At 44.2% G+C, this 21205-nt stretch overlaps 1 protein-coding gene across 3 annotated transcripts; it reads left to right on the top strand.

Moving 5' to 3' along the window:
- The first annotated feature begins 13 nt into the window (after positions 1–13).
- alkbh1 (alkB homolog 1, histone H2A dioxygenase) lies at positions 14–16870 on the top strand. Of its 3 annotated transcripts, none has more exons than XM_030130468.1 (7): positions 14–151; positions 2209–2317; positions 7549–7711; positions 8185–8275; positions 11470–11663; positions 15832–16171; positions 16223–16870. In XM_030130468.1, the coding sequence occupies exons 1-7, from the start codon at positions 14–16 to the stop codon at positions 16310–16312; spliced, it is 1125 nt and encodes a 374-aa protein (XP_029986328.1). In that variant the 3' UTR covers positions 16313–16870. The 3 variants fall into 3 exon arrangements, with proteins under 3 accessions (XP_029986328.1, XP_029986326.1, XP_029986329.1); XM_030130469.1 differs by adding an exon at positions 2015–2099 and having other exon boundaries at positions 106–151; positions 15832–16870; XM_030130466.1 differs by having other exon boundaries at positions 15832–16870.
- Positions 16871–21205: the final 4335 nt, after the last annotated feature.

Genomic DNA, 21205 nt, shown 5'->3' with positions numbered 1-21205 from the left:
AGTGAGTGACGTCATGGCCAAGATGGCGACCTCCATGTTGGAGAGTGGAGAAGACGCGTTTAAGAAAATATTCAAGTTTTACAAACGGAGGAACCCTCCACCGGACTACAGCGAAGTTATTGACTTCTCCAAAGGAACACAGAGTGACAAGGTGAGAGAACATGGAGAATAAGGACAAAGAAAACTGAACACTTCTAACAGACATGCGCGGAAAACTACAGCTGCAGCGTCTGGGAAGTTTAAACTGAAAGATGAAAACTGCAACAGCAGAATGTTTAAAGATGAAAACTGCAACAACAGAATGTTTAAAGATGAAAACTGCAACCGCAGAATGTTTAAAGATGAAAACTGCAACCGCAGAATGTTTAAAGATGAAAACTGCAACCGCAGAATGTTTGTGTTCTGTGTCAGACATACAGTAATGATGAGCAGTCTGGTAAATATGTAAATAACAAAGCCGTTCATTAGTGTTCGGTCATGCGCAGTGTTGGGATCAAACTGTAGAATAATGGACAGTGAATGGAACAGAAGGAAAAGTTTATAAGGTTGTAGCTGCGGTTTGGAAAATGGAACAAAGTATTAGAGCTGCAACCCATTAATCGATTAGGGGCTGGAAGTGAATGCAACAACTCATGATTCGATTAATCGACTGGAATTGATTGAAGGGAAATATTCTATGTCAGTTTTCCTGAATTGAAGCTTCTTTGTGCGTCACAATAAGTGTCCGTGTGAAACACAACAGTGGAACCAATGTTTAACAGCAGACAAATGAAAGAAACATAGCTGAAGATTGAGGAGAATTAACTGTGGTTGATTTTTTTTTTTTTTTTTTTTTTTTTTTTTTTTTTTATCACTTTGACTCGATTAATTGGTTGCAGCTCTACACAGTCTAATTGGGCTGGAGCTGTGGAGGCTGTAGTTGAAACAAACTGGATTATATATGGACCACATCCAGACAAAAGTGAACTTACATTAAAGACTCACCTGTTATTTCTCACATAGGATCATTTTTAGCTTAAGAACTCTATTTTCTGGTACATACTGATATTTACATATCAGTATGTTTTATACATGTGACATGAGAAGCATTTGAGCCTCACTCATTCAAATGTTTCCACCTGGATGTCCAACATTGCTTTCAACTTTATTTATCCTTAGGAAAGGAAATTGGGTGTGCAGCAGGGGTCATAAACACAAAAGCGCATACACAAAAACACAGACACAGAAACAGCACCCCCCGATGCCACCACAATACAATTACACAATACAGGACAACAGAGTGGAGCCACTGCCTTCCCAACACAAGTAAAAAAGGTCCAGTAGGCCAGTACAGCAGTGAACTGCCATAATGACCATGAGCCTTCAAAATAAATAATCATATAAAATTTGACACTTGAAAAAAAAAAATCTGGATCTCAGCTCTGTGAATTCAGATTCTTAATAACCACAGGAATAAAGGAGTCCCAGCCCATCTGGTTCTCAACTGAGGAAGACTAAAACGGCGACCAGAGGGAGCGAATGAAGCTCCCCAAACAGTGGGAGATCAGGGCAGTTTGAACTGTGTTTGGCCTCAACACTGACCCCTTTAACATCCATGTCCTGCAGATGGGTTAGCTGGACCCCAAACACCTTTGATGCTACATGTACCAGCCTAGTTAGCTTCCTCTTGCTGGTCATTGGAAGACCACCATACCACAGCACTACGCCAAATGTTCAACCAGACTGAATCAAACACTGGTCAAACACAGTCATCAGTCCTGCACACATTCAACGATTTCATCTTTTTAAAAAGACAAGTCTCTGTTGGGCCTTTTCACACACCGCCTCTGTATTACAGTCAAATGATCATTTCCGATCAGTAATGGTCCCTAAGTATTTGTATTCATCCACATTTTCAACAACCTTATTTTGAATAACGGTTTGTAATCCATTATGGGCAGACCTACGGAGACCAATAGTCATATCTTTGGTTTTGGAGACACTGATGGACAGATAAAAGTTTTCACACCAACAGGTCAGATCCTCCACTCCAGGACCATGCCCGTCCTCCTCATGGTTCAAAGGCTCACTAGAACTGGATCATCTGTGAAGTTCACATGGTGCCTATTCTCATCCTGCTCCTACCATCATTAGTGTATAAAAGAAAAAGCAGTGGTGGAAGTACACAGCCCTGAACACGTGTGTGTGTGTGTGTGTGTGTGTGTACAGGTGTTTCCTCTTAAACTGGACTCTGCTGCAGTGTCTGCTGTGGATGGTTCCATGGTGGGTTTAAGACCATCTGTGGAGTGGAGCGCCTACAGCCTGCAGGGGTTCCCAGGTCAGGACGCACTCAGCCAGTCAGCAGGATCTGTCAGTTTAATACAAACCTAATTTGTACTTTATGTGTACAACATATGAAGTTGTACACCAAACTAAGTATAAACCCACTACAGCAGGGCTGTCAGACTCATTTTAGTTCAGTTCCACGTTCAGCCCAAATAGATCTCCAGTGGGCCGGACTAGTAAAACAATAGCATAATAACCTGTAAATAATGATGACTCCAAATTTTTCCTCTTTGTTTTAGTGCAAATGAAATTAAATTATAAAAATATGTACATTTATAAACTATCCAAACAAAAATGATGTAAACAACCTAAAAAAAAAAAAGAAATTTCTAGAGAAAAATAGGTGCAATTTTAACAATATTACACCTCAACTTACCATTTATACAAGCATATTATGGATTGCATCTACAAAGGCACAAAATATTTAATAACAGGAAGAATAATGTAAAAATCTTACTTTCAAAATTTGAGGTTTTTCACATTTTATTGTTAAAGGATAGTTTGTAAATGTTAATATTTTCATAATTTTATGTAAGTTTTTAGACTAAAACAAAGAGGAAGAATTTGGAGTTGTCATTACTTAGTTATAGATATAATGTGAACTTATACTTATCACATTAAACTAAGAACATTTGGAGTCCTCATTTACAGGTTATTATGCTATTATTATTTTAGTTGAGATCACATTAGTCTGTATGTGGAACCTGAACTAGAAAGACTACGACATCCTTGATTGTTCATATGTTAAGTGGAATTTATACATTTTGTAAATTCATCCCAGGGGTCGGACTGGAACCTTTGGTGGGACACATCTGGGCCCCGGGCCTTATGTTTGACACCTGTGCACTATAGGATCTAAATCAGGGGTCTCAAACATGCGTCCCGGGGCCCAAATGCGTCCCCCCAAAGGTTCTAATCTGACCCCTGGGGTGAATTTACACAGTGTGTAAATTCCACAGTCCAGGCTGTGGAACTCATTTTAGTGTGGGTTCCACATCCAGACCAATCTGATCTACAGTCCAATAATAACAGCAGAAGAACCCACACAAAAGAACCACTGCAGATTTACTACTGGGTTGGATGGGAAAAATAACATTACATTATGTCTGTAAATAATGACAACTGCAAATGTTTGTCTTTGTTTTAGTGCAAAAAAATCACATTAAATTGTGAAAATCTTTCCATTTCCAAACTCTCCTGTACCAATAAAATGTGACTAACCTGAACAAATGTGTCCAACCTGAAATGTCTGTATTAAATTCAGTCCAGTTTGAACTCTTTTCTTCCTGTTCCTCAGTGTTTAGTGTCTTTGGAGATCTGATCCAGAATGCACATGGACTAATGAGAAGTGGAGGAAGAAGACTGAGAAAATTACACTGATTTATCTGAAGAAATTTCTTTTTTCAGGTTATTCACATCATTTTTGTTTGGATAGTTTATAAAAGTAAGTATTTTCATAATTTAAGCTTTTTTTTTTCACTCAAACACAAACATAAATTGTCAGTTGTCATTATTTCTGGGTTCTTCTGTTCTTATTTTACTGGTTCAGTCCACTGCAGATCAGATCAGACTGAATGTGGAACCTGAAAGAACAGGAGTTTGACACCTTATTTTACTGAATTTTACTTTATTTTTGGTCATTTTTTCATTATTTTACTCAATTTTTGTTAATTTTTTTCATTACTTAATTTATTTTTGTTCATTTTTTCATTATTTTACTCAATTTTTGTAATTTTTTTTCAGTACTTTACTTTTTTTGCTATTTTTTTCGTTATTTAATTTATTTTGCAAATTTTTTTCATTATTTTACTTTTTTGTTCATTATTTTACTTTCTTTTTGTTCATTTTTTCAGTACTTTATTTTTTTCCCTTTTTTCAGCATTTTACTTTCCTCAGTGTTTAGTGTCTTTGTAGATCTGATCCAGAATGCACATGGACAAATGAGAAGTGGAGGAAGAAGACTGAGAAAATTGCACTGATTTTTCTTAAGAATTGTCAGTTTTTTTCAGGTTATTCACATCTTTTTAGTTTGGATAGTTTATAAAAGTAAGTATAAATGTGGAACCTGAAAGAACAGGAGTTTCAGAACCCTGCTGTAAATGCAGTCCTATAACTTGTTTGACAGAATATTGAATTCAACTCCTTTTCCACCTCCTCTTTAGGGTTCATCTTCATCTTGTGTTTTTTCCTCCTCTGTAGGGTTCATCTTCATCTTGTGTTTTTTCCTCCTCTTTAGGGTTCATCTTCATCTTGTGTTTTTTCCTCCTCTGTAGGGTTCATCTTCATCTTGTGTTTTTTCCTCCTCTCTAGGGTTCATCTTCATCTTGTGTTTTTTCCTCCTCTTTAGGGTTCATCTTCATCTTGTGTTTTTTCCTCCTCTTTAGGGTTCATCTTCATCTTGTGTTTTTTCCTCCTCTCTAGGGTTCATCTTCATCTTGTGTTTTTTCCTCCTCTCTAGGGTTCATCTTCATCTTGTGTTTTTTTCCTCCTCTCTAGGTTCATCTTCATCTTGTGTTTTTTCCTCCTCTCTAGGGTTCATCTTCATCTTGTGTTTTTTCTCCTCTCTAGGGTTCATCTTCATCTTGTGTTTTTTCCTCCTCTCTAGGGTTCATCTTCATCTTGTGTTTTTTCCTCCTCTCTAGGGTTCATCTTCATCTTGTGTTTTTTCCTCCTCTTTAGGGTTCATCTTCATCTTGTGTTTTTTCCCTCCTCTCTAGGGTTCATCTTCATCTTGTGTTTTTTCCTCCTCTTTAGGGTTCCATCTTCATCTTGTGTTTTTTCCTCCTCTCTAGGGTATCTTCATCTGTGTTTTTTCCTCCTCTCTAGGGTTCATCTTCATCTTGTGTTTTTTCCTCCTCTTTAGGGTCATCTTAATCTTGTGTTTTTTCCCTCCTCTCTAGGGTTCATCTTCATCTTGTGTTTTTTCTCCTCTCTAGGGTTCATCTTCATCTTGTGTTTTTTCCTCCTCTTTAGGGTTCATCTTTCATCTTGTGTTTTTTCCTCCTCTCTAGGTTCATCTTCATCTGTGTTTTTTCCTCCTCTCTAGGGTTCATCTTCATCTTGTGTTTTTTCCTCCTCTTTAGGGTTCATCTTCATCTGTGTTTTTTCCTCCTCTCTAGGGTTCATCTTCATCTTGTGTTTTTTCCTCCTCTCTAGGGTTCATCTTCATCTTGTGTTTTTTTCTCCTCTTTAGGTTCATCTTCATCTTGTGTTTTTTCCTCCTCTCTAGGGTTCATCTCATCTTGTGTTTTTTCCTCCTCTCTAGGGTTCATCTTCATCTTGTGTTTTTTCCTCCTCTTTAGGGTTCATCTTCATCTTGTGTTTTTTCCTCCTCTCTAGGGTTCATCTTCATCTTGTGTTTTTTCCTCCTCTTTAGGGTTCATCTTCATCTTGTGTTTTTTCCTCCTCTTTAGGGTTCATCTTCATCTTGTGTTTTTTCCTCCTCTCTAGGGTTCATCTTCATCTTGTGTTTTTTCCTCCTCTCTAGGGTTCATCTTCATCTTGTGTTTTTTTCCTCCTCTCTAGGGTTCATCTTCATCTTGTGTTTTTTCCTCCTCTTTAGAGTTCATCTTCATCTTGTGTTTTTTCCTCCTCTTTAGGGTTCATCTTCATCTTGTGTTTTTTCCTCCTCTTTAGAGTTCATCTTCATCTTGTGTTTTTTCCTCCTCTTTAGGGTTCATCTTCATCTTGTGTTTTTTCCTCCTCTCTAGGGTTCATCTTCATCTTGTGTTTTTTCCTCCTCTCTAGGGTTCATCTTCATCTTGTGTTTTTTCCTCCTCTTTAGGGTTCATCTTCATCTTGTGTTTTTTCCTCCTCTCTAGGGTTCATCTTCATCTTGTGTTTTTTCCTCCTCTTTAGGGTTCATCTTCATCTTGTGTTTTTTCCTCCTCTCTAGGGTTCATCTTCATCTTGTGTTTTTTCCTCCTCTCTTAGGGTTCATCTTCATCTTGTGTTTTTTCCTCCTCTCTAGGGTTCATCTTCATCTTGTGTTTTTTCCTCCTCTCTAGGGTTCATCTTCATCTTGTGTTTTTTCCTCCTCTCTAGGGTTCATCTTCATCTTGTGTTTTTTCCTCCTCTTTAGGGTTCATCTTCATCTTGTGTTTTTTCCTCCTCTCTAGGGTTCATCTTCATCTTGTGTTTTTTCCTCCTCTCTAGGGTTCATCTTCATCTTGTGTTTTTTCCTCCTCTTTAGGGTTCATCTTCATCTTGTGTTTTTTCCTCCTCTCTAGGGTTCATCTTCATCTTGTGTTTTTTCCTCCTCTCTAGGGTTCATCTTCATCTTGTGTTTTTTCCTCCTCTCTAGGGTTCATCTTCATCTTGTGTTTTTTCCTCCTCTCTAGGGTTCATCTTCATCTTGTGTTTTTTCCTCCTCTTTAGGGTTCATCTTCATCTTGTGTTTTTTCCTCCTCTCTAGGGTTCATCTTCATCTTGTGTTTTTTCCTCCTCTCTAGGGTTCATCTTCATCTTGTGTTTTTTCCTCCTCTTTAGGGTTCATCTTCATCTTGTGTTTTTTCCTCCTCTTTAGGGTTCATCTTCATCTTGTGTTTTTTCCTCCTCTCTAGGGTTCATCTTCATCTTGTGTTTTTTCCTCCTCTCTAGGGTTCATCTTCATCTTGTGTTTTTTCCTCCTCTCTAGGGTTCATCTTCATCTTGTGTTTTTTCCTCCTCTCTAGGGTTCATCTTCATCTTGTGTTTTTTTCCTCCTCTCTAGGGTTCATCTTCATCTTGTGTTTTTTCCTCCTCTCTAGGGTTCATCTTCATCTTGTGTTTTTTCCTCCTCTCTAGGGTTCATCTTCATCTTGTGTTTTTTCTCCTCTTTAGGGTCATCTTCATCTTGTGTTTTTTCCTCCTCTATAGGGTTCATCTTCATCTTGTGTTTCTTCCTCCTCTTAGGGTTCATCTTCATCTTGTGTTTTTTCTCCTCTTTAGGGTTCATCTTCATCTTGTGTTTTTTTCCTCCTCTTTAGGGTTCATCTTCATCTTGTGTTTTTTCCTCCTCTCTAGGGTTCATCTTCATCTTGTGTTTTTTCTCCTCTCTAGGGTTCATCTTCATCTTGTGTTTTTTCCTCCTCTCTAGGGTTCATCTTTCATCTTGTGTTTTTCCTCCTCCTAGGGTTCATCTTCATCTTGTGTTTTTTCTCCTCTCTAGGGTTCATCTTCATCTTGTGTTTTTTCCTCCTCTCTAGGGTTCATCTTCATCTTGTGTTTTTTCCTCCTCTCTAGGGTTCATCTTCATCTCGGACCCCTTCCTGGGGGGGGCCCAGTCCTTCTGGGTCAGACAGGCTCTGAAGTCGTACCCTCAGAAACCTAATGTGTGTAACCTGGACCTGCACATGGACCCCTCCCACACCCAGGACCTCTGGGCTCAGAGCGCTGACAGTCTGAGGTTAGAGGGACGGCCTCTCGGGGGGGGGGGGGGGGGGCAGTTACAGTAGGGCTTATTTCAGGAAAATGTTCAGATTCACCCAATGGTCCCCACATGACCCCCACAGAAAATTCAGAAAAATTTTTTTAAACAGAATGTTTATGATGCTGATCAGTCTAATTTTGGGAATTCTATTCATAATCCCGAACAAACTGATTCATCATGGAGGAAAAATGTGTTGTTGGATTGATCTGAAAGGATGAATGTCACAGAAAGACATTATCAAGATAAACAGGCTTTTTGAAAACGGGATTCTGGGAAATCTGAGCTCCATTTCTGTCGGTGACCCTGGTGAAACTGGGTCAGCTGACCAGCTCCATCCAATTTCCCAGAAGTCTCTACTACAGGTTGGTTGGCTGGTTGGTTAGTTGGTTGGCTGGCTGGTTGGTTGGTTGGTTGGTCGGTCATGATATCCTTTGCTCCACCCCCTACAGAGCTCCTCCTGCTGGGAAAAGGGAACCTAAGACTGTACTGGAGAGGCTGCGCTGGGTCACCCTGGGGTACCACTACAACTGGGAAACCAAGGTGAGAAGGGGGGGCACCAGCGGTCAAGGTGAGGGGGGGCAGTAGTGGTCTCATCCATGATGTGGTTTAGGGTTGGGGTTCTAACCCTCAGGGTTTTCCACAGTTCTGGTCCCATCTGCCAAACAGAAGAAAACAGATGAACAGTTCCAGCACCGTCTGACCATCATATTTGTTTTTTCACTACATGAACTAATGCTGTGTTTCCTGTACGTGGTACCGACTCGACTCGACTCGACTCGACCTGACTTGTCCTTTTTGCATTTCCATTATGTAAAAGGACCTGGGGCCTCATGTATAAAGGTTGTGTACACACATAAACCTGGCGTACATGCTTTTCCACGCTGACGTTCAGATGTATAAAGAGTGACATGACCGTTTAAATGTGCGCTCCTCCACTCCAACTCCACAGCTGGAGAACACAGGTTTGTAGTGTTTTAGAACCAGAGGAGACACTGAGGAACTGAGAAGAATGTGACAAAAGTCATTCCACAGAGCAATGAACACGTCAGAGATACAGAAGAACAATGAACACACAGACAGAACATCCTACTGCCACAGCAGCACATCCACCACCAGAACCAGACCCAGACCCTGGACCCATCAGTGCCAGTCCTGCCCTGGAGGACATTCAGCAACAACCACATAAACAGACAAGGACCCAGAATTATTTGGTTGATAAATGTATTTACTGTAGGGTTCATGTCTGTCAGAACATTTATGAGTCTGTCCAGTCGCTCATTGACTCCATAGATTGTCCTCTGGTGACCCGGGTCAGTACAGACCCATGTGGGTCTGATGGGCATCATCAACTGTTGGACCAGAGGATCGGCTAACACTGGAGTCAACAGGAAGTCTCTGTGACAGGAGGATGAGACTGGCTCTGACCGATTACTGCCTCACTGTTGGAAAATAATAATTGGAGTGATTAAACATGAGTCAGTCTGTGATTTCCTGACATGATCCCACATGAACCTGTATCTAGTTCAGCTGGGATCAGACTGAGGACCCGTAGAATGAACTCATGTGTGACTGATACTAATACGAAATGTAGATTTACCTGGGGGGGGGGGGGGGGTGCTGATCCCAGTCAGTCCTGTCAGACCAGTATCACCCCTGTTAGACCAGTGTCACCCCTGTCAGTCCAGTGTCACCCGTCAGACCAGTGTCACCCCTGTTAGACCAGTGTCACCCCTGTTAGACCAGTGCCACCCCTGTCAGACCAGTGTCACCCCTGTCAGTCCAGTGTCACCCGTCAGACCAGTGTGACCCCTTTCAGTCCAGTGTCACCCCTGTCAGTCCAGTGTCACCCCTGTCAGTCCAGTGTCACCGGTCAGACCAGTGTCACCCCTGTTAGACCAGTGTCACCCCTGTTAGACCAGTGTCACCCCTGTCAGACCAGTGTCACCCCTGTCAGTCCAGTGTCACCCGTCAGACCAGTGTGACCCCTTTCAGTCCAGTGTCACCCCTGTCAGTCCAGTGTCACCCGTCAGACCAGTGTCACCTCTGTTAGACCAGTGTCACCCCTGTTAGACCAGTGTCACCTGTCAGACCAGTGTCACCCCTGTTAGACCAGTGTCACCTGTCAGACCAGTGTCACCCCTGTCAGACCAGTGTCACCCCTGTTAGACCAGTGTCACCCGTCAGACCAGTGTCACCCCTGTTAGACCAGTGTCACCCGTCAGACCAGTGTCCCCCCTGTTAGACCAGTCTCCCCCTTCTCTCCGCTCAGTCTCAGTTCATCTCTTTTCTTCTTCCGTCTGTTTCATCCTCCTCTTCTCGTCCTCCTTGTCGTCATCATGTGATCATTCAGGTGAATCCCAGAGTTAATCCCACCTGCAGACCCTGTTTACACTGATTTGCATATTTAAATGTGGGCGTGGAGAGGGAGGAGTCAGGTACTCCAAGACATGCGCTCAGTTCCAGCTGATTGGATGAATAAAGGCAGTGTGTTTGGGTTCAGGCGTACGCTCAGTTTGATTCGTCTGGATTTTTTGTGCGTTCGGATTTTTCTGGATTTAAGTGGACACCAGGTTTACAAATGAAATCCGCACAAGTCTGTGAACATGAGGCCCCAGGAATCTGGTACCTGGTACTAGTTTTTTGGACTCTGGTACTAGCTTTTGGACTCTGGTACTAGTTTTTTGGAATCTGGTACCTGGCACTAGTTTTTTTTTAATCTGGTACCTGGTACTAGTTTTTTTAATCTGGTACCTGGTACTATTTTTTTTATCTGGTATCTGGTACTAGTTTTTTGGACTCTGATACCTGGTACTATTTTTTTTAAATCTGGTACTAGTTTTTGGACTCTGGTACTAGTTTTTTGGAATTTGGTACCTGGCACTAGTTTTTGGGAATCTGGTACCTGGTACTAGTTTTTTGGTCTCTCCTCTGCTGAGGTTCCAGGACTGGGGACCAGATACTTAAGGTGACACTGTGTAAACACTGCAGAGCTCTGATTGGTCAGAGTGGTGTGTGTGCCCCGCCCTTTTCCAGTAAATCTGTCAGTAGGTGAATCCACATGATGACAGTCTGTAAAACTACACCATGGTTTGTCCAGGAGGTTCAGACGCAAACATTCAGCAGGAGTTTGACCAGACAACAGGCAACCAGTGAGTTTATCAGCAACTGTGAGCAGAGCACACAGAAGGAACGCACCGCATCGCTATGACGACCAGGGACTGGAAAGAGGGAGGATCTGGAATGGAAAGGGTCTGGAATAGGACCTGGTACCAGAGTGGAAAGGGTCTGGAATAGGACCTGGTACCAGAGTGGAAAGGGTCTGGAATAGGACCTGGGACCAGAGTGGAACCGGTCTGGAATAGGACCTGGTACCAGAGTGGAAAGGGTCTGGAATAGGACCTGGTACCAGAGTGGAAAGGGTCTGGAATAGGACCTGGTACCAGAGTGGAAAGGGTCTGGAATAGGACCTGGTACCAGATTGGAGTCAGTTCCATGTGGTGTAAACGCAGCCTAAAGCCCTTGAACACAACACACTGGTCACTTCAAATCCACAGTGCAAAGGCTGGTCTTCCCAGCAGCACCTGAAGGCATCATAAGTCAAAGGGGGTGGGCGTGTCTACGTTCACATGTTTGTGCTGTTTTAGTCCATGGACCACAGACCTGGCCCCTCCCAGCCCTAGGCCCCTCCCACCCTTGTTCTCATTGGTTCCCGTCTGCTGTCCTTTGTTTTCCAGACCTACTCTGCGCACCATGTGACTCCGTTCCCAGCTGAGCTCCACCTCCTGGCCAATCAGGTGGCTTCAGCCTGTGGTTTCCCAGGATTCAACGCTCAGGCTGGAATCCTCAACTACTACAGGTCCGACTCGTCCCTGGGGATCCACGTGGACCAGTCTGAACTGGACCACAGCAGACCACTGCTGTCATTCAGGTAGGAGGACTGGAGGGTGGTCTGGGTCTGGGTCTGGGTCTAGGTCTAGGTCTGAGTCTGGATCTAGGTCTAGGTCTAGGTCTGGGTCTGGGTCTGGGTCTAGGTCTGGGTCTGGGTCTGGCTCTAGGCCTGGGTTTGTGCCTGGGTCTGGCTGGTGTCAGTGTTCCCACTGGTTGTAATTGTGTGCCTTTCATGTCTGTTCTATGTGTTGTCTTTCTATGGAACACATTTCATATAAAAAACTGGATCCACAATCAGAAATAATTACAAACACTTTGAATGATTTCATGTCATTGTTTTATTCAAACTGAAACACTGTCAATGCGACAGAACATAAACCCCATCTGTTTCACCTTAAATTAAAGAACTGTGGATCCTGGGGCTGCACCGGTACTGGTCCACGGTTCTGTCCGGACCTGGGTTCTGGGTCCACAGTTTGGGTTCAGTGTCAGTACCTGTTTAGAGCACAAACAGAACAGTTTTATTCTGCCAAAAGTCTGTTTTATCTTTTTTGTCTAAAAACTGAATTTTACAGTAAAAACAATCCCTATGACTGAACTGAACAGTAGAACCCTGTATGTTCTGGGCAGTAGAACCCTTTATGTTCTGGACAATAGAACCCTTTATGTTCTGGACAATAGAACCCTTTATGTTCTGGGCAGTAGAACCCTTTATGTTCTGGACAATAGAACCCTTTATGTTCTGGACAATAGAACCCTTTATGTTCTGGACAGTAGAACCCTTTATGTTCTGGGCAGTAGAACCCTTTATGTTCTGGACAATAGAACCCTTTATGTTCTGGACAATAGAACCCTTTATGTTCTGGACAGTAGAACCCTGTATGTTCTGGGCAGTAGAACCCTTTATGTTCTGGACAATAGAACCCTGTATGTTCTGGACAATAGAACCCTTTATGTTCTGGACAATAGAACCCTGTATGTTCTGGGCAATAGAACCCTTTATGTTCTGGGCAGTAGATCCCTTTATGTTCTGGACAATAGAACCCTTTATGATCTGGACAATAGAACCCTTTATGTTCTGGACAATAGAACCCTTTATGTTCTGGGCAGTAGAACCCTTTATGTTCTGGACAATAGAACCCTTTATGTTCTGGACAATAGAACCCTTTATGTTCTGGACAGTAGAACCCTTTATGTTCTGGGCAGTAGAACCCTTTATGTTCTGGACAATAGAACCCTTTATGTTCTGGACAATAGAACCCTTTATGTTCTGGACAGTAGAACCCTGTATGTTCTGGGCAGTAGAACCCTTTATGTTCTGGACAATAGAACCCTGTATGTTCTGGACAATAGAACCCTTTATGTTCTGGACAATAGAACCCTGTATGTTCTGGGCAATAGAACCCTTTATGTTCTGGGCAGTAGATCCCTTTATGTTCTGGACAATAGAACCCTGTATGATCTGGACAATAGAACCCTGTATGTTCTGGACAATAGAACCCTTTATGTTCTGGACAATAGAACCCTTTATGTTCTGGACAATAGAACCCTGTATGTTCTGGACAATAGAACCCTTTATGTTCTGGGCAGTAGAACCCTTTATGTTCTGGACAATAGAACCCTGTATGTTCTGGACAATAGAACCCTGTATGTTCTGGACAATAGAACCCTGTATGTTCTGGGAAGTAGAACCCTGTATGTTCTGGACAATAGAACCCTGTATGTTCTGGACAATAGAACCCTTTATGTTTTGGGCAATAGAACCCTTTATGTTCTGGGCAGTAGATCCCTTTATGTTCTGGACAATAGAACCCTTTATGTTCTGGACAATAGAACCCTGTATGTTCTGGACAATAGAACCCTTTATGTTCTGGGCAGTAGAACCCTTTATGTTCTGGACAATAGAACCCTTTATGTTCTGGACAATAGAACCCTGTATGTTCTGGACAATAGAACCCTGTATGTTCTGGACAATAGAACCCTTTATGTTCTGGGCAGTAGAACCCTTTATGTTCTGGACAATAGAACCCTGTATGTTCTGGACAATAGAACCCTGTATGTTCTGGACAATAGAACCCTGTATGTTCTGGGAAGTAGAACCCTGTATGTTCTGGACAATAGAACCCTGTATGTTCTGGACAATAGAACCCTTTATGTTCTGGGCAATAGAACCCTTTATGTTCTGGGCAGTAGATCCCTTTATGTTCTGGACAATAGAACCCTTTATGTTCTGGACAATAGAACCCTTTATGTTCTGGACAATAGAACCCTGTATGTTCTGGACAATAGAACCCTTTATGTTCTGGGCAGTAGAACCCTTTATGTTCTGGACAATAGAACCCTTTATGTTCTGGACAATAGAACCCTGTATGTTCTGGACAATAGAACCCTGTATGTTCTGGACATTAGAACCCTTTATGTTCTGGACAATAGAACCCTGTATGTTCTGGACAATAGAACCCTGTATGTTCTGGACGATAGAACCCTTTATGTTCTGGATGATAGAACCCTTTATGTTCTGGACGATAGAACCCTGTATGTTCTGGACAATAGAACCCTTTATGTTCTGGACAGTAGAACCCTGTATGTTCTGGACAATAGAACCCTGTATGTTCTGGGAAGTAGAACCCTGTATGTTCTGGACAATAGAACCCTGTATGTTCTGGACAATAGAACCCTTTATGTTCTGGGCAATAGAACCCTTTATGTTCTGGGCAGTAGATCCCTTTATGTTCTGGACAATAGAACCCTTTATGTTCTGGACAATAGAACCCTGTATGTTCTGGACAATAGAACCCTTTATGTTCTGGGCAGTAGAACCCTTTATGTTCTGGACAATAGAACCCTGTATGTTCTGGACAATAGAACCCTGTATGTTCTGGACATTAGAACCCTTTATGTTCTGGACAATAGAACCCTGTATGTTCTGGACAATAGAACCCTTTATGTTCTGGACAATAGAACCCTGTATGTTCTGGACAATAGAACCCTTTATGTTCTGGGCAATAGAACCCTGTATGTTCTGGGCAGTAGATCCCTTTATGTTCTGGACAATAGAACCCTGTATGTTCTGGACAGTAGAACCCTGTATGTTCTGGACAATAGAACCCTGTATGTTCTGGGCAGTAGAACCCTTTATGTTCTGGACAATAGAACCCTGTATGTTCTGGACAGTAGAACCCTGTATGTTCTGGGCAGTAGAACCCTTTATGTTCTGGACAATAGAACCCTGTATGTTCTGGACAATAGAACCCTTTATGTTCTGGACAATAGAACCCTGTATGTTCTGGGAAGTAGAACCCTGTATGTTCTGGACAATAGAACCCTGTATGTTCTGGACAGTAGAACCCTGTATGTTCTGGACAGTAGAACCCTGTATGTTCAGGACAGCAGAACCCTTAATATGAGCGGTACTATCTGTGTCCATAGTGTCAGGGACCGATGTCCGAATATGAGCATTTGTCTGTGCTCAGGCTCTGATGTTGGACTGAAAGACACCATTTGTCTCCACCTGACCTTGTGTCTTCTTCTTCTATTCTAGTTTTGGACAGTCGTTTGTCTCCACCTGACCTTGTGTCTTCTTCTCTAGTTTTGGACAGTCGTTTGTCTCCACCTGACCTTGTGTCTTCTTCTCTAGTTTTGGACAGTCGTTTGTCTCCACCTGACCTTGTGTCTTCTTCTCTAGTTTTGGACAGTCGTTTGTCTCCACCTGACCTTGTGTCTTCTTCTCTAGTTTTGGACAGTAGTTTGCGTCCACCTGACCTGTGTCTTCTTCTCTAGTTTTGGACAGTCGTTTGTCTCCACCTGACCTGTGTCTTCTCTAGTTTTGGACAGTCGTTTGTCTCCACCTGACCTTGTGTCTTCTTCTCTAGTTTTGGACAGTCATTTGCGTCCACCTGACTGTGCGTCTTCTCTAGTTTTGGACAATCGTTTGCGTCCACCTGACTGTGCGTCTTCTTCTCTAGTTTTGGACAGTCGTTTGTCTCCACCTGACCTTGTGTCTTCTTCTCTAGTTTTGGACAGTCATTAGCGTCCACCTGACTGTGCGTCTTCTCTAGTTTTGGACAATCGTTTGTCTCCACCTGACTGTGCGTCTTCTTCTCTAGTTTTGGACAGTCGTTTGTCTCCACCTGACCTTGTGTCTTCTTCTCTAGTTTTGGACAGTAGTTTGCGTCCACCTGACTGTGTGTCTTCTTCTTCTATTCTAGTTTTGGACAGTCGGCCATCTTCCTCCTGGGGGGTCTCCAGAGACAGGACCCCCCCACTGCCATGTTCGTCCACAGCGGGGACGTCATGGTCATGTCCGGACCTAGTCGTCTTCTGTACCACGCCGTTCCTCGCATCATTGCCGCGGCACCAGGACGGCCGACGGCGGATAGCGGGGGCGGTCCCCTCGGCCCCCCCCCAGAGTACAGCTCTGCCTTGGAACCTGTGTCCGAGCAGGACTGGACTGTGTGCTGCAGGTACCTGAGCGGGTCCAGGATCAACATGACCGTGAGACAGGTTCTAGGACCTGGAAAGAACTTCCCAGAACCCCCCACTGAAGAGGTCCACCCAGACCAGGACTACAACCCACCACAAGAATCCCCCACTGAACAGGTCCACCCAGACCAGGACCACCAGTCCCCCCAAGATGGAGCCAGCAGCAACAAGAAGAGGAAACAGGAGCCCTCAGCCTGTTTGGACTGAACACATGTCACAACACTGGGACCTACTGGGACCCTTTGGTACCTTCTGTAGCCTTCTGGGACCCTCTCGGACCTTCTGGAACCCTATGGGACCTACTGGGACCCTGTGGGATTTATTTATATTTATACAAATAAAATCTAATGAAATAGAACTGACACTGAGTCCATTTTCATTCCATAGACCAGGGGTCTACAACCCTGGTCCAGATCTACTGTCCAACCCTGGTCCTGCACACCCTGGTCCTGCACACCCTCGTCCTGGTTCTGGTCCTGCAGATCTTTTTCAAATACGGGGGAACTGGAGAATAAAGCTACGACGGAGTATTAGGACCACAGAAGAAAAGAAAATCACTGGTCACTATGAGTATAAAGTCAGAAAATATGGAGATAAAACCTGGAACTTTAGGAGAATGAAGACGTAGTTATGAAAAAACCTCATTGGTTTATGAGATTAAAGTCGTCATATTCCGACAATAAAGCCAGAATATTATCAGAATAATGTGTTAATTTAAAAACAGCTGGTATAAATCTGCTAATTTCCCAGAATCCACTGGTGCCCTGCACTGTAAAAAAAACAAACAAAAAAACAGTATTATTCCAGCAGCAGGGGCGCCAAAAAAAAACATACTGTTAAATAACGGAAAATAACCATCTCATAAAAATATGGTAATTTTCCGTAGTTAAAAGACACTTTTTTGACCTAACAACATGAGATTTTGCTTTCTTTTTTTTTTTTTTTTAATGTTTAATAAAGAATATTTACATGTATTAAAACAATCCAATTCCCTATAAATATATATATATATAATTTTCAGTGAGACTCAGTTGTCCAATCCACTGATAAAAACTGTATTTGGACAGTTTATCAGTGCTTATACATGTTATACATTCACAAAAATACATTTATTCAACATTTTTGTTGTGAAACCTCCTGTAATTACATAAGATATTTGTCAATGAACAAACAAGTCTGGTTCAACTGACAGAACAAATACTTCTGTTACTGTTAACTGTCAGGAATTTTATCTGGTTTTTATTTTTATTTTTTTTTTACACTATTAAACTTTAAATTAACAGTTTAATCTCACAGTTACAGTTTTTTTCCTGTTCTTTTCCATTTGACATGTAAAATCACAGTCTGCTTTTGTCATTTCATTGATATTTTCCTGTATCTGAAAAATACAGAAAAAAATCTGTCAAATAAACAGTGAAAATTCTGTTCAGTTACAGATGTTTTTTTACAGTGTGCTGGTCCACAGCAGTAGTATCTGTGTTGGATAAAGGACTGGATCTGAACTAGACTCAGGAAATCTGCTCAGTCCCAGTAGATCCTGCATAGATTCACTGGGGTCAGTCCACGACCTACTGGAAATGACCTTTGGATCAGCTGGTTCTGGGCCCTAGTTTTGGAGCCTTTGGATCAGCTGGTTCTGGGTCCTAGTTTTGGACCCTTTGGATCAGCTGGTTCTGGGCCCAAGTTTTGGAGCCTTTGGATCAGCTGGTTCTGGGCCCTAGTTTTAGACCCTTTGGATCAGCTGGTTCTGGGCCCTAGTTTTGGAGCCTTTGGATCAGCTGGATCAGCTTGTTCTGGGCCCTAGTTTTGGAGCCTTTGGATCAGCTGGTTCTGGGTCCTAGTTTTAGACCCTTTGGATCAGCTGGTTCTGGGCCCTAGTTTTGGAGCCTTTGGATCAGCTGGTTCTAGGCCCTCGTTTTAGACCCTTTGGATCAGCTGGTTCTGGGCCCTAGTTTTGGACCCTTTGGATCAGCTGGTTCTGGGCCCTAGTTTTAGACCCTTTGGATCAGCTGGTTCTGGTCCAAGTTTTGGAGCCTTTGGATCAGCTGGTTCTGGGCCCTAGTTCTGGACCCTTTGGATCAGCAGGTTCTGGGCCCTAGTTTTGGAGCCTTTGGATCAGCTGGTTCTGGGCCCTAGTTTTGGAGCCTTTGGATCAGCTGGTTCTGGACCCTAGTTTTGGACCCTTTGGATCAGCTGGTTCTGGGCCCTAGTTTTGGAGCCTTTGGATCAGCTGGTTCTGGGTCCTAGTTTTAGACCCTTTGGATCAGCTGGTTCTGGGCCCTAGTTCTGGACCCTTTGGATCAGCTGGTTCTGGGCCCTAGTTCTGGACCCTTTGGATCAGCTGGTTCTGGGCCCTAGTTTTGGAGCCTTTGGATCAGCTGGTTCTGGGCCCTAGTTTTAGACCCTTTGGATCAGCTGGTTCTGGGCCCTAGTTTTGGAGCCTTTGGATCAGCTGGTTCTGGGCCCTAGTTTTGGAGCCTTTGGATCAGCTGGTTCTGGGCCCTAGTTTTAGACCCTTTGGATCAGCTGGTTCTGGGCCCTAGTTTTGGAGCCTTTGGATCAGCTGGTTCTGGACCCTAGTTCTGGACCCTTTGGATCAGCTGGTTCTGGGCCCTAGTTTTAGACCCTTTGGATCAGCTGGTTCTGGGCCCTAGTTTTGGAGCCTTTGGATCAGCTGGTTCTCGGCCCTAGTTCTGGACCCTTTGGATCAGCTGGTTCTGGGCCCTAGTTCTGGACCCTTTGGATCAGCTGGTTCTGGGCCCTAGTTTTAGACCCTTTGGATCAGCTGGTTCTGGGCCCTAGTTTTGGAGCCTTTGGATCAGCTGGTTCTGGGCCCTAGTTTTAGACCCTTTGGATCAGCTGGTTCTGGGCCCTAGTTTTGGAGCCTTTGGATCAGCTGGTTCTGGGCCCTCGTTTTAGACCCTTTGGATCAGCTGGTTCTGGGCCCTAGTTTTGGAGCCTTTGGATCAGCTGGTTCTGGGCCCTCGTTTTAGACCCTTTGGATCAGCTGGTTCTGGGCCCTAGTTTTGGAGCCTTTGGATCAGCTGGTTCTGGGCCCTAGTTTTGGACCCTTTGGATCAGCTGGTTCTGGGCCCTAGTTTTAGACCCTTTGGATCAGCTGGTTCTGGGCCCTAGTTTTGGAGCCTTATGATCAGCTGGTTCTGGGCCCTAGTTTTGGAGCCTTTGGATCAGCTGGTTCTGGGCCCTAGTTTTAGACCCTTTGGATCAGCTGGTTCTGGGCCCTAGTTTTGGACCCTTTGGATCAGCTGGTTCTGGGCCCTAGTTTTAGACCCTTTGGATCAGCTGGTTCTGGTCCTAGTTTTGGAGCCTTTGGATCAGCTGGTTCTGGGCCCTAGTTTTGGAGCCTTTGGATCAGCTGGTTCTGGGCCCTAGTTTTGGAGCCTTTGGATCAGCTGGTTCTGGGCCCTAGTTTTAGACCCTTTGGATCAGCTGGTTCTGGGCCCTAGTTTTGGAGCCTTTGGATCAGCTGGTTCTGGGCCCTCGTTTTAGACCCTTTGGATCAGCTGGTTCTGGGCCCTCGTTTTAGACCCTTTGGATCAGCTGGTTCTGGGCCCTAGTTTTGGACCCTTTGGATCAGCTGGTTCTGGGCCCTAGTTTTAGACCCTTTGGATCAGCTGGTTCTGGTCCTAGTTTTGGAGCCTTTGGATCAGCTGGTTCTGGGCCCTCGTTTTAGACCCTTTGGATCAGCTGGTTCTGGGCCCTAGTTTTGGACCCTTTGGATCAGCTGGTTCTGGGCCCTAGTTTTAGACCCTTTGGATCAGCTGGTTCTGGTCCTAGTTTTGGAGCCTTTGGATCAGCTGGTTCTGGGCCCTAGTTTTGGAGCCTTTGGATCAGCTGGTTCTGGGCCCTAGTTCTGGACCCTTTGGATCAGCTGGTTCTGGGCCCTAGTTCTGGACCCTATGGATCAGCTGGTTCTGGGCCCTAGTTTTAGACCCTTTGGATCAGCTGGTTCTGGGCCCTAGTTTTAGACCCTTTGGATCAGCTGGTTCTGGACCCTAGTTTGGAGCCTTTGGATCAGCTGGTTCTGGGCCCTAGTTTTAGACCCTTTGGATCAGCTGGTTCTGGGCCCTAGTTTTGGAGCCTTTGGATCAGCTGGTTCTGGGCCCTTGTTTTAGACCCTTTGGATCAGCTGGTTCTGGGCCCTAGTTTTGGAGCCTTTGGATCAGCTGGTTCTGGTCCCTAGTTTTGGAGCCTTTGGATCAGCTGGTTCTGGGCCCTAGTTTTAGACCCTTTGGATCAGCTGGTTCTGGGCCCTAGTTTTGGACCCTTTGGATCAGCTGGTTCTGGGCCCTAGTTTTAGACCCTTTGGATCAGCTGGTTCTGGTCCTAGTTTTGGAGCCTTTGGATCAGCTGGTTCTGGGCCCTAGTTTTGGAGCCTTTGGATCAGCTGGTTCTGGGCCCTAGTTTTAGACCCTTTGGATCAGCTGGTTCTGGGCCCTAGTTTTGGAGCCTTTGGATCAGCTGGTTCTGGGCCCTCGTTTTAGACCCTTTGGATCAGCTGGTTCTGGGCCCTTGTTTTGGAGCCTTTGGATCAGCTGGTTCTGGGCCCTAGTTTTAGACCCTTTGGATCAGCTGGTTCTGGACCCTAGTTTTGGAGCCTTTGGATCAGCTGGTTCTGGGCCCTAGTTTTGGAGCCTTTGGATCAGCTGGTTCTGGGCCCTAGTTTTAGACCCTTTGGATCAGCTGGTTCTGGGCCCTAGTTTTGGAGCCTTTGGATCAGCTGGTTCTGGGCCCTAGTTCTGGACCCTTTGGATCAGCTGGTTCTGGGCCCTAGTTTTAGACCCTTTGGATCAGCTGGTTCTGGGCCCTAGTTTTGGAGCCTTTGGATCAGCTGGTTCTCGGCCCTAGTTCTGGACCCTTTGGATCAGCTGGTTCTGGGCCCTAGTTCTGGACCCTTTGGATCAGCTGGTTCTGGGCCCTAGTTTTAGACCCTTTGGATCAGCTGGTTCTGGGCCCTAGTTTTGGAGCCTTTGGATCAGCTGGTTCTGGGCCCTAGTTTTAGACCCTTTGGATCAGCTGGTTCTGGGCCCTAGTTTTGGAGCCTTTGGATCAGCTGGTTCTGGGCCCTCTTTTTAGACC

Source organism: Sphaeramia orbicularis, unplaced genomic scaffold (assembly GCF_902148855.1).
Source record: "Sphaeramia orbicularis unplaced genomic scaffold, fSphaOr1.1, whole genome shotgun sequence".
NCBI classification, from domain to species: Eukaryota; Metazoa; Chordata; class Actinopteri; order Kurtiformes; family Apogonidae; genus Sphaeramia; species Sphaeramia orbicularis.
The sequence above is the reverse complement of the archived record's forward strand: the minus strand, read 5'-3'. Positions and strand labels throughout refer to the sequence as shown.